Source organism: Pleurodeles waltl, chromosome 7 (genome assembly GCF_031143425.1).
Source record: "Pleurodeles waltl isolate 20211129_DDA chromosome 7, aPleWal1.hap1.20221129, whole genome shotgun sequence".
NCBI lineage: Eukaryota > Metazoa > Chordata > Amphibia > Caudata > Salamandridae > Pleurodeles > Pleurodeles waltl.
In genome coordinates this window covers 905,309,272-905,322,365 of record NC_090446.1, presented here as the reverse complement: position 1 = coordinate 905,322,365, position 13,094 = coordinate 905,309,272, and the positions used below count along the sequence as shown (strand labels likewise).

The following is a 13,094-nucleotide window of genomic DNA, read 5'->3' as shown; positions in this document are numbered from 1 at the left end:
CTCCCAGTGAGCATCCAGAGAGTTCCCCTACCCCACTGTGCCTCTGCTAGTAATCCCTCCCAATTTGACAGATCCTGCTGGAGTTGCTTCTTCACCCCAGAAAGCAGTTGCCAATAACTCCAGTGCTAGAGCAAACAAAAGTGCAAACAAAAGTGGATACAGTCCAGATTCCGAACACCACCTTACCCATTCGCACAAGCACTGTGGGTCCTGTGAATAGCAATTCCACCGATCCATAAACACAGTTGACAAGCAGTGGGGCATGATCTGAGAGAAATCTGCCAGATATTTAATAGATGCTATTTTATGCATGACAAGCCCAGCAACTAGGATATGGTTGAGTCATCTATGCATGCTGTGGGTAGGGGAATAGCAAGAATACTCTGTAAATATCAGGTATTTGGCCCTCCAGGCATCTACAAAACCTACTTTACCCAGAACTTCTGCCACAGACGCTGTCATGCCCGGCTTGGTTAGCTGTTTAGACGTTGCTCTGTCCATCTCACCATTAAGAACACAGGTGAAATATGCAGCCCAAACCGTGGGTGTGCCTACATATTCCATTAAAAGGGTCTGCACTTGATAATAATAGCTTGCATCGTCAGTGTTTGTTGCATAAGAGATGACTACGCCAATATCTCTCCCATTCCATTTCCCAAAGTCTAACACATATCACCCTTTTATATCTACCTCCGAATAGAGGTGCCTAAAGTGGACCCTTGGGACTATCCACACAATCATCCCTGTGTCATAGCCAGAATAAGTGGCCAAATACATCTGACCTCTCCATTTCTTCGGAATGTTCTGGACTTCCGCCTCTATGAGATGTGTTTCCTGGAGGCATGCAACTGCAACCTTATTGCGCTACAAGAATGTGAGCACTGTATGTCTCTTTGTGAAACCACAAAGACCTCTAACGTTCCAAGTAATAAACTGATAATTACTTTCCATAATTGCTTGTAGAGGTAGAGAATAAAGGGTCAAGGTGTGTCAGACACGATCGAGGCACTACCGACCCAAGACTTCCCGTTCCCTCCACAGTGAAGCTAGAGAGGAGCTCATCTGTGTATCATCAGGCAAAAAACATGGAAACATGAAGCTAATAAACAATAGAACCATAAGAAACATTCCTTCCCAACAATCCATCCCCGGAGAGACACAGAATAATCAAATAGAACTTTGTCTGCCCATGCAAATTTGGCTAGCACACCAAATTAGCACAGCTCCCCTATGTGTATAAACAGATATCCCTACAACTCCTCTCCCTTTGTCATATTAATCACAGATCTCCCCCAGCCCTACCCGAGGCCTACAAACCTCCAGGGTGAGACAGCGGGTTCCCAACCCTGGGGGCCATAGCCCAACTGCATCTCAATCCTTTGTAGTCTGGGTAAGAGGATGAATGCTGCTGAGCAGGCAGCTTTCACACCACACTACACCACACCACTAAAAGTGTCTGTCCATGCCTACCATGCAGGTGTCTCTGCATTCCCATCTGGGCTCCTATATAACCATTGCTAAAGCATCAGTGTTGGCATACACTGTAGATCAATGAAGCGTTTCATTTATCAAAACTGAGTCAGGACTCTAATCTGCCCATTTCCTCCCTGTTAAGGGCCCATCTGCAAGGGCATCCACAGCACCTCCTTAGTAGCAAGTGTGAGGCTCTCTAGTGAAGATGACAGCTCCTTCTGCCTCATGGCACCATTCTACTGCACTTACACATGTGGTCCTGCACATAATAATCCAGGCCAATCTTAACTGGCAATGCAGCCTGTCCACAGTGCCTCCCTGGCCTTCTCAAATCTACACAGTACATCTCTCCCTCCAAACGTCTTTCAGAGACCCTGTCCCAGAGTTCAAGCCACGTCCAGACTTCCTTCGGTCGGTCAAAGAAGTGAGTTTTTCCATTAGCAATTGCACATAATCTATCAAGATATAGTAAGATATAACACAGGTTCAATGCTTTGAGTTTTTGCTTGACCTCGTGGCATAAGTTCCTCTAAGTCTGCACCTCATGAGTATAGTCTGGTTAAAGGCAATGGTGTGATTTTCGTAGCACAGCCCTCCAACCCCCCCGGCCGCTCTCAGGATGCAATCACAGTCTTTACAATGGAAGATATGGGCAGTGATTACACTTGGAGGCATACCCGGGTGGGGGTGGGCCACCAGCGCCCGATGCACACTCTCTACCAAGAACATTGCAGACAGCCCCTGTGGCCTCGGCGTCTGACGGATCCAGTCCTCTAGGAATTGTTCAGCAGATGGGGTCTCTATCCCCTTAGGGAACCCTAGCACACAAATGTTATTACCCCTCAAGTGCCCTTCTACATCTACAGCCCTAGCTTCCAACATTTTTGTCATTGTTTCCAGTTTTACCATGCACTCCTGCAGTGCTGTGACCTCCATCTGGAGGTCCGTGATGGATTTCTCAGCTGCATTTACTTTTTCCGTCACATTCCGGAGGTCTGCTTAGAACAGATAGATGTCAATATCCACTGCCTCTATCTTGCCCCTCGAGTCCTAAATTATGGCAGTAGATCCACCCTCGTTGGCTGCCTCTGCGACAGGCCACCCCCACAGTCAGTCAAGGATTCCCTCTGCCTCAGTTCCTGGGGCAACCTTGTACTTTGTGATCGTATTGCTCTGTGGGGGACCAGGCACCTTATGTTTACCCTTGGTCCCCCAAAGAGGCAGCAGTCACCCAGGTGCGTAGCCAGCAAGCACCACCTCAATGCAGGAGGCTGCACCATTCACACAAGAGCAGATCCAGATGCGGGACCAGGAGAAGGCTTGTTAGGGAGGCAGATCATAGCAGGGACTTGCATGCAAACCAGCTGTAGCCCCATACATCTCAACTCATTCATAGGATAGAGTTCAGCCAAGCATGCAGTCTGCAGTTAGGTGGGGCAAATGTAGGGTCTTCTCAGCACGCAGTCCTTTCGTAATCAGCACTTACCAGGGTGATATGTTCCAATCAGGGAAAAAGCAGGTAGATGCACACTGGAGTCACCAAGGATGAAGCCCATCGTCTTCCAAAGAGATGTCTCTCAGGAATAGTGCAGTCACAAGCGTGGCTCCTCTCTCACTATAGGTCAGGCGCTCATTAACCCTCATCTGTAGCCAATCTCATGCCACCTGGGGTTGCCTGAATAGTCCATCCCACTCAGGACCTCTCTTCTCCGGCCCTCCATTAGGGCTCAAACAGCACCACTGGTAGTGCGGCTCAGACGGCGCTGTGTCCGGGATCCCCTTCAGCAGGGTGTAGGCCATGGCCATCCTCCCAGGCCCCGGGGCCTGAACCAATTCGCTGCGGGCCACAACGCCAGCCTCGTTTGTCACCATCAGGTTCCTCAGCCATCCCAGTGCTCCTCTCTGTGCGGGGGTGGAGGGCAAGGTGCAAATCTCACCCACCAGCCAAGGGCAGCAGATACATGATCAACATTGCAGGCTTCTCGGTGCCTGAGGAGCATTTGTAGGGCGTGGGAGCTCCGAGCCTTCAATCCTTGCACTCAAGCTTCGACGCACACTTTGGTCCCCAAGCGGGGCATGACACAGTACAGCACTGTTGTTAGCCCCACTGAAGTCAGTAAGGAATATTATGAGGGAGGATTATGCAGAACAACAACAGGACAAGTTGGATCTCCTCAGGGGTACATCCTGGCCGCCATCTTGCCTGGCTATGCCCCCATCCTAAGAGTTAAAGAAAATCAAAATAAGGTATTGTCTGAAATAGTTATGGGTTCTACTTTAGGATTTGAAATTTAACGGCATAAATTCCTGGAGGAAATTAAGTAGTCAATATGGGAATATGTAGTATGAGTATTAGAAAAGAAAGTAAAATTCTTATCAATAGGAAAAGTGAGCTTCCAGTGATAAATTAACTTAGTATTAACCAGGAATGCTTTAAGTAGGGCATAGCACCTTGAATGACAAAATGTAACGGTTGAAATTTTACCTAAAAGTGAATCAGAAATCATGTTAAAGTCTCCTCCTAGAATAAGAGTATGTTGTTTTCCAAAAATTAGAACCATCTTGCGTGGGAGCATGAACATTAAAGAAATGAATGGGGTGTTTGTCAATTAATGTTTGAACATACACATATCGACCATCAGAATCATGTTTGTAATTTACAATGTTAACTTGTAACTTGAGAGAGAAAAATATAGCAACACCATTTTTACACCCCTGTTCAGGCGATAAAACTATATTACCAACCCATGACTTGACATATAGGCCAGAACATTACCATCAGTGGAAGTTTCATTCAGAAAACATATATCCACTTTACATTTATGTAAATAGTCTAATATTTTCCTTCTCTTCAGTAGATGACTAAGACCTTTAACACTTAAAGAGACAACTTTTAAAGTATATCTAGTTGCTACAGTGTAAAAAAGAAGGATAGGATAGAAAAGAAATTAGAAGACTGGAATGGAATATATGGAATAAATAGAGAGAGTAGTACATATATAAAAACAAACAGAACAGACAAGACCTATAACTATAAGGGAAGAAAACACTAATTGAAACACTGAGACAGCATAGGTAAAATACAAAATGGAGATAGGGAGCCATAGTACCTGCTGAAGAAAAGACAATTATTACAAAAGTAATTTGGCTGATAAAACCTCATGTATCAAGAACAGAAGCTTGAGAATCCATCACAACTGGAGCATGAAGACCCAAATCAGCAACCGGATCCGCAACAGTTTCTTAGCAAAGTCTTGATGTATGTATATTTTATTGCCTTCCATCATTAAGGATGAAGTTTCCGTGACAGCTTTATGTATTATTTTGAGGTGGTGGTGATGCAACACTTGAAATATGACTGGGTGTGGTTTAGATTGATTAAGTTTACGACGTCAGGGTAGGTGATGAGCTTTCTCTATTTCAAACTTCTCTGAGTGTTAAAATTTCTATAAAGATGGCAATAGATTTTCCAAAAAGACTCTGCAATTCTAACCCTCCATAGTCTCAGGCAAGTTATAGATACACCTGTTATATTGATGATTTCTATTTTCCAAATCCAATAGCATCTTTTTCATAGGCACATTGTGTGCATCTGGAGGGGCCAAGTAAGTGATTGCAGCTTTTGTTTTATCACATATCTCAATCTCCTTAACAGATATCATTGTTAAGCTGTCTACGTCATTGAATATGCTTAATATCAGAGCAAATGGTGCCAGTTTTACTACAAATTGCTTGAACTTCTTCCAGAATTTTCGCCATAGACTTTTCTTGTGGCTCATTCATTGTAGACATGAAAGGTGGTAGTGAAGTAGTTTGCTTCCTTTTATCATAAGTAGGCAACATAACTTTCATTTCTGAGTTGGACATATTTGAACCTTTTTAGGAAAGGCAGCTGTCAAATTGGATATGAAATGCAGTAGTATTATGTATCACTTCAAAGAAAAGTCAACTGACTGAAAGTATTAATGAAAAAAGAACTTTAAGTTGCTTGCTAGTGTAAGAAATGTCACAGTATGCCTTTAAGAACTACAAGGCATAGAAAAAGTAGCTCCTTTAAGAAAACCAAAGAAGTTGTGAAGCCCCTCTTCTCTCCTCAGGCTCCTCTCACACAGTCACCTGAAAGGAGCTGCACTGGGCAAAACCTCATCCTCAGTCGCGAGAAAAGTAGGAAAACACCTGTATTTTGCAATTAAAAGCTTGAAATTTGCTAGATGCGCCTTAAAATGGGCCAAAATCCTTTATTTCAGCATTTATGCAGACAAGAAAGGAGCTCACATCGCACTTGCCATCTTGGTCGCGGGCATTCACGTGTCTCACAATTCTCGGTTATGCAGCACTCTTAGGGGTGTTTCGACAGGGGTTGATCCCTCTAAGTAGGGCCAGGTTACAGGGTTTTCAGGGGCAGGACAGACCTCACTAGGTCATTGGAGAATTCGCCTGGGGAACACACAGAGGTTCAGATTGGCTGCACAGAATGGAGGAGTCAGGGTATATGGGCCCACATACAGTTGTCAACATTCTAGCTTGGTTACGGTACCTAAGGAAGCAACCTAGCTACATTTTATGAGCGTGAGTTGCCACAGTAAAAGGTACACCCATGCAACCCACCATAATCAACAACACTTATTAATGTTCCATAACACAAATCTTTGTTAGAACTCTGAACCATTAAGCATGCATACGTTACAGTGTGGGTCACTTTCCATTGCCCCAATTTTTAATGAATTCCTTTTTTCACAGGTGCAACAAGCTTCATGGTAGCTGCAGCAGTGGTCTGTCTTGGGATCCCCTCCTCTGCCTCTGCGTAAAAGATCAGAAACTGGAGGATTTTGGGGGTAAGTACTACAATAGTAACATAATACCTACTAAGTGGCCTGGTACAGACCCCCATCTAAATACATTTCTCTCCTTTGCTTGCAAAGGAACGGCAGAAGGAAGCAGTGTGTGCGGAGCCCACCGGGTGTTCAGTGAGGATTCCTGCAGCTGCGTCTGTAGGAACAGCATGGGGAGCTCCAACTGTGGTCCCCACAAGGTGTTCAATAATGAATCCTGCAGCTGTGTCTGTAAGAACAGTCTTGACAAATTTAGCTGCAAGCCCCCCAAAGTGTTCAGTGAGAAGTCCTGCACCTGTGCCTGTGAGGACAGCTTTGACAGCCCCAGCTGTGGACCCTACAGAACGTTCAGCGCGGAGTCATGCAGCTGTGTCTGCAAGAACGCCCTCGACGGATCAAAGTGTGGGGCCCACAAGGTGTTCAGCGAGGAGACCTGTAGTTGTGTCTGTAAGAATGGCCTTGACAAATCGAGCTGTGAACCTCACAAAGTTTTTCACGAGGATTCCTGCAGTTGCGGCTGCAACGGTCTAGCTCGTGCAAGCTGTGAGCCTCCCATGCTCCTCCAGGACAACACGTGCGCTTGTGTGTGCCCGGGGCATGCACAGAAGGATTCTTGCAAACCTGACTGGGGTTGGGACAAGGAGAAGTGCAGCTGTGTATGTCAGAAGAGTTGCCCTAAAAACAAGCCACTGAACATGAGCACCTGCCAGTGCGAGTGCCAGGAGAAGAGCCCAGGCTGTACCCGCAGAGGAAGTAAATTCGACCCTCACTCCTGTAGGTAGGATTTCTTTTTAGTAAATTAATTAATTTACTTTTTACCTGTCTCGTTTGCTGCAGCGAAACAGCGCCAGTTTATTGAACCTTCTATGTCAATTTGCAACCACAAGCATATGGCTGTCAGACCTGGAGGATGGAACTCTAAGCATTCAAAATGCTGACTAGTGTATGAACACACCCTTTACAGATAAGAGAAGAAAAGAAGTATTGTGTCCTGCAGAATTGCGTGTCAGTTAGTGTAGACCCACTTAATAATAGAAATTATTCAATTTTAACCTCTACAGGGGAACGCAGATGTTCCAGGTGTTTAATTTATCTCTGGATATTAGCAGGTTTCGCAGACTTATGAAGGGGAGACTTAAGGTCGGTCATATCACTTTTGAAGGGGGACAGTAAACTGTAAACTTTGCACTTGTATAGCACACTACTCACTCGTTAGGGTCTCAAGGCGCTGTACTCAAACCACTATGGAACCCCTCCTGGCTTTTCCCTGTGAGGTGCTCACTCCTGGGCACCCCCAGGGTGAAGCCAGGCATCCAAGCCTGTTGTGGAGATTAAGCAAGCTATTGCCCAGAGTTACAGAGTGGGACCCATTAATTAGATTAGGCAGCAAGGCGAGAAATACCTGGTCCAAGGGAATTGAGCCCAAGACCTGCTGAAGCAGGACTTGAACCCTGGTCTTGGGCCAGATCTCTGCTTCAGGGTCTGCCACTGTAACCATTGTGCCACACTTATCCACTCATTTCACAGTCATTTCACAGTACAGATAGCTGCAGTTTTGTGGCGTAAGTGCTTTGGTTGGAAAAGTTCACCTATCTTGAAAGATCAGTCAGAGCAAAAAACAGCACTGCATATCTTCACCAGAGCAGCCACAGTCAATCACATATGGGAACTGGCAGTTAGGAGGAACTGGAAGTACTCTATGATATTGCAATAAGTACAAGCGATTGTGTTGTGACTGAGACTTCTATTACACATTGGCAAATGTAGGCATGGCATACGTTTTATAGGCAGCAGGTTTACAATGGAAGACACTAGCTGACAATTTACATATGCACACCAGTGCTTAATTTGTAAATACAAAGGTGCCAGTGCTCAAAGCTCTCCTCTTAAACATGCGGCACTGCAATTAAAAGTGCGAGCACATAATACTGATGCAGCGTAATCCTGAAGCCACCTATGGCCTCTTCAGTCCATTTACAGCCACTCCCTGCCCCTTCAGCTCACTCTTGCAGCTTCCTGCTTTTCCCCTTTCGGACTCTTTTTCGTTTTTCTCTTTCTCCATCTTCCCACGTGTCTTTTGCTCGCAGTAGATGCTTGAGACAGAAAACTAAGCGCCGGCCCTCAGAAATAAGTGCCGGTGCTTTGCACCGGAAGCAACAAGCACAAATTAAGCACTGATGCACACCAAATACTACTGTATGACAGCAATCTGCCATTTGGGTAGAAAGTGCCACCATGCGTGAATCGAGCACACAAGCTCCTGCCAGAGCCTCTGAAAATGGACGTCAACCAAAAGGGTCTTCCTGAGACCAGCTGCTTCAGGTTAAAGGCACTGTTAACCCACCAATTATGCGTCTTTACGCTGACTGAAAAAAGTTGGAAATGGGAATCTATCCACTTTCAGGTACCTTACAATGTGGGACCACACAGATAAGATATTTTTTAATGACATAATTGGGCCTATTTGCAAGCTGCATTTGTAGCACATTTTGTAGTGGGGAAGATGAACGTACTGGGAATTGAGAAATGCTTACTACCAAAACGGAGATGAATAAAAAGGAGTAGACAAGGTTAAGGGACGATTTAAAAAGGGATATCTACTCACCTGCAAAAGGGTAAGCTCATTCCTATTCACAAACCACTTCTAAAGTTGCTACAGCCAAAAAGAGACCCACAACGGTAGTAAAGTACAATAGCTCAAAACAGGAGTAAGTTCACCATGCATCTAGCAGACAACTGGCACTGCAAAACCCTTGCATTGAAATCAAAGGAGTTAGGGACTTAAAACAAAACCCCATAGGAAATAATACTAAATTAATTTAAATAGTTAAACATATTAACATCATTTAATGTTAAATATATAAAAATAGTACATATTTGTAATTTATTTATAAGATACTTTTTGCATTTAAAAATGTATATAACAATACATTTTATTAAATAATGATTATTAATGCATTGTAAAAAAAAACAAGTAGTTTATGAGGTATTATATGTTTCAATTGACCCTTGAGAAACATAATTTGAATGTAATTTAATATCTTTTAAATAATAATTACATTTACATCCTTAAGTCAAAATACAGTTAATAGTACTGTAGCATTTGTAGTTGTATTGTTAAAATACATTTTGTAAAATATTTTACAATAATTAATATAAAATATTTTAACAAAGATTTTCCAATTTCATGGAACTTTTTACTTTTCCCTGTACTTATCACAGAGAGACTCTACATTTGGCACAGAGATTTCTGGTTGGTAAAATATAAGGAAATGTTCCCAATACTTAGGGCAACACTAAAGCCCTCTTGCCTAGGGAAACAGAAAATAATAGTACAGGTATGACATTTAATGAACAAAGCAGGGAGCGTAGCAGCCCCAATGTAGTAATGACAGTAAAATTTACCATAATTAGTGAAACAAAACACTCTGCAGAAATCGGCAATGTTTTCGGTGCTATCATAGTCGTAACACTCATTGAGGGGTAGAGGATGGTGTTGTCTTCAAGCATAGGTGAGGCAATGTGTCCCTGGTGGTATGATTCAAACAACCTTTCAAAATACAATTAATAATAAAGAATGAAGTCAAAAAGGGAGTTCGAGATCAGAAATGTAGGAAAAACATAAAGGTTTTATTAAAATATTAAAGTGCAATACAGAATAAAAACAAATATTGCAGTGTCAATAAATCAGTAAACATACATAGAAATCAATTGCTGTAAAGGCCCTCAGAGTTTAAATAAATGCAGCATATTCTAAAAAAAATAAACTAAGTTCCAATTCTGCAGCAACTCAATAGAGAAACGGGTCCTTAATAGAGACCCAGAAAGATCTGGTTTACACCTAGATTTGAGGGCATTATAACAAATTTCCCATAGAAAGTAATAGAAACATTATAGTCAACACAGAGTCAGCAAAAGTATCGACATTACAGCAAATCACGTTTCTACGTTATAAAACGTGATATAATACCTCCATCCTAGGACAATCCCACAATATGAATTATAATTAAGCCCTTCTGACTTAATGTCATGTCAGGTGTCAGACAAACGAGTCATACGAACTATGAAAATACTCATAAATGAATGCAATAACTTGTGCAAACAGGAAGAGCTTTGAAAGTATCTAAAGGCTTCCTCCAGAGATGTTCTTCAAGAAGAACAAATCTTACAAAATAAACAATCCACATTTTGCTGCATGTGGTGTCAAAGAGAAAACATAAACCTACAATGAATATTATGAAACAACACCAAATAAATGCATAGCGCAACCTAACATCAAGAAGGGCTCTCCTATCACTAGTCACTTGATTAAAAAAACCTTTTATTTTTAGGGCAAGAACCATCACCCATGATTAGATGGCATGCTTCATCATGGATTCCCTCTTCACAACACTTCCCATGGAAACAGTGATGTGGGTTAGCACTCACCAAAAATTGGAGAGGAGCACTTTTGGTTGGACAGCAATGTGGGCTGTTTAGTATGAGTGAGTGTTTGCCCAATTAGTACTGAGGAAAAGTGAAAAGGATAAAAATATAATTTGATTTACTGAATCACAACTTTATTGTATGTCCCGAATGGGTATATGAAAAAAAAACAGGGGGCTAGGACTTCAACTACGTTAATGATATTAGGGACGACATGTTTCTGCCAATTGTTAAACCCTACAAAGAGTTTGGCACTCAGCAGGAGCTAAACTGGAATCCTATCCCTCTGCTTGTAGAAGTGTGTCACTTAGTCAAAGAATGTATATCTACAGTGTTCTTGAAAATACAACGGTTATCCCGCATTCAGCGCGGCTGTGCTCACCAGTGTCCTCACCTTTAAAGAAGCACAGGAATGACTTGTTTCACTCTCACTTTGGGAATATGTGTGGCACAATGGGCATGCCTGGTACTGACACTGCTTGGTGAAAGATAGACATACTGATTCATAGGACAATGTCACCCGAATTATGCTTTTTTGTTTGTCTTTTCAATGTTGTTTTCTTGTAGGTGACGACAACGGTGAACACAGTAGATATGTGTTCTTTATCTAAACGGCACACTTCTACCTGCAGAGCGATAGGATTTTAGTTTTGGTCCTGACAAATGCCACACACCTCTTTGAAGAGTTAAGCAATTGACAGAAACATGTTGAACCCAATCTCATTAATTAGTTGAAGTCATCCCTCCTGTTTCTTTTTAATATACCCCTCGGAGACATGCATGGTTTTCCAGAGCACATTACATCACGTACAGAGACACAATAAATCATACAAATATATAAATCAGTATACTGGAAATGTTACATTAAACAATCAGGGTTTTAATGTGTTGGAATCACCTATCATTCAAAATTGCAGACATCACATGCTAAGAGTGAATGGCTGAGAGAAACACAAAGTCAGGGTATAAAACACAGTGAGCGGTCTTGTATGTACTAACACAATGTAGTACTTATCGAAAAGCCTAGCAAAGAATGGAGCGAGACATGCCTCGTCTGTCCTTCGGGCCCCTGTAGGCCTTCTAGCACTGTCTCAGTACTGGGTCAGCAACAACGAGGTCCCAGCCGCAATGAGACAGTGGTCCCTCCTGTGAACCCTGGGGGAGGGGATATTGCCCCGCAAATGAGGTCCTGGTGATAGCTTTGCAGCCCCTTGGTCGGGTCTTGCCGGATTAGAGCTGCCATCTTGTGGAGTGGTGTCCCATGATCTGCAGCACTGCAGACAGAGGTAAAAGACTGTGTGGCCTGGATCCATGCAATGCAGCCTAAGAGGAGCAGGACACTGCTGGCGAGAGAGCCCTGAACGATCTCGCTCCTAATTGCTCCTAGAACCCCGTAGACGACGTGACCTGTAGCTGCGGGGCTGCCATCTTCTGAGGAGTGTTAATCGAAATGGGGAGTAATCAAGTTGCAGTGGTAGGGGGCAAGATCCTTAAATCACATACACAAATAGTACCCCCTACAAAATAGATTAATTACATCTTTATGTGGGTTACATAATCATACTGTGCCTCTCACTAAAAGTTAATCACAAATCCTTTTAAAAGAATGTTACTTTTCAAAAGTTGACCTCCCAGTACTGTACTTATGATGATCATATGATGTGTGGCACACCAACCACAACGTACGCCGTAAATAATCTTTTGCAAGAAAAGAACAGATGATGGACGAATGTGGAACAAATCAAATATTCACCCCCGTCACAGATCTGGATTTAATCCATCAAGTGTTTTTGCTCACCATGCCACTCCAGTTTGGACGCAGCCATATGCAAATCAGTCTTGACCTTGCTCCCCATGGGAACAGTCTAGCCAGAACTGCAAGGCTAGGTCCTCCATGGATTGGAAATAAGCATCCTGGGACTGGTTTCAGGGAATAACCTCTCATCAGCCAGGCTAGCCTGAATCCAGTGGCCCAGTGAGCATGGGATCCAAACCTGGGCAGACCCTTCCCACGTAGGGTGACAAAAGCAAAAAGAACAGATGATGGACGGAATGCACAACAAATCAAACATTCCCCCCACCTAGTTACAGATCTGGATTTAATCCATCAAGTTTTTTTGCTCACCATGCCACCCCAGTTTAGACCCAGCTATATGCAAATCGGTCTTGACCCTGCTCCCCATGGGAACGGTCCAGCCAGAACTGCGAGGCACGATTCTCTCTGGATCGGAAACAAGCATCCTGGGACCGGTTTCAGGGTATCACCCCTCATAAGCCAGGCTAGCTTGAATACAGTGGTACAGTGAGCACAGGACCTACACCTGGGCATAACCTATCACTTAGGGTGACAAAAGCAAAAATAAT

General features: G+C 43.3%; 1 protein-coding gene across 2 annotated transcripts in view; it reads left to right on the top strand.

The window, feature by feature from the left end:
• The window catches only part of LOC138245698 (vascular endothelial growth factor C-like), a 92,117-nt gene that overhangs the window by 54,665 nt on the left and 24,358 nt on the right, over positions 1–13,094 (top strand). The window contains exons 5-6 of one of the 2 annotated variants that reach the window (XM_069199528.1): positions 6,214–6,308; positions 6,396–7,083. In XM_069199528.1, the coding sequence (XP_069055629.1) occupies positions 6,214–6,308; positions 6,396–7,083 (783 nt within the window). The remainder of the gene's footprint in view (positions 1–6,213; positions 6,309–6,395; positions 7,084–13,094) is intronic. The other variant, XM_069199527.1, reaches the window with a different exon arrangement.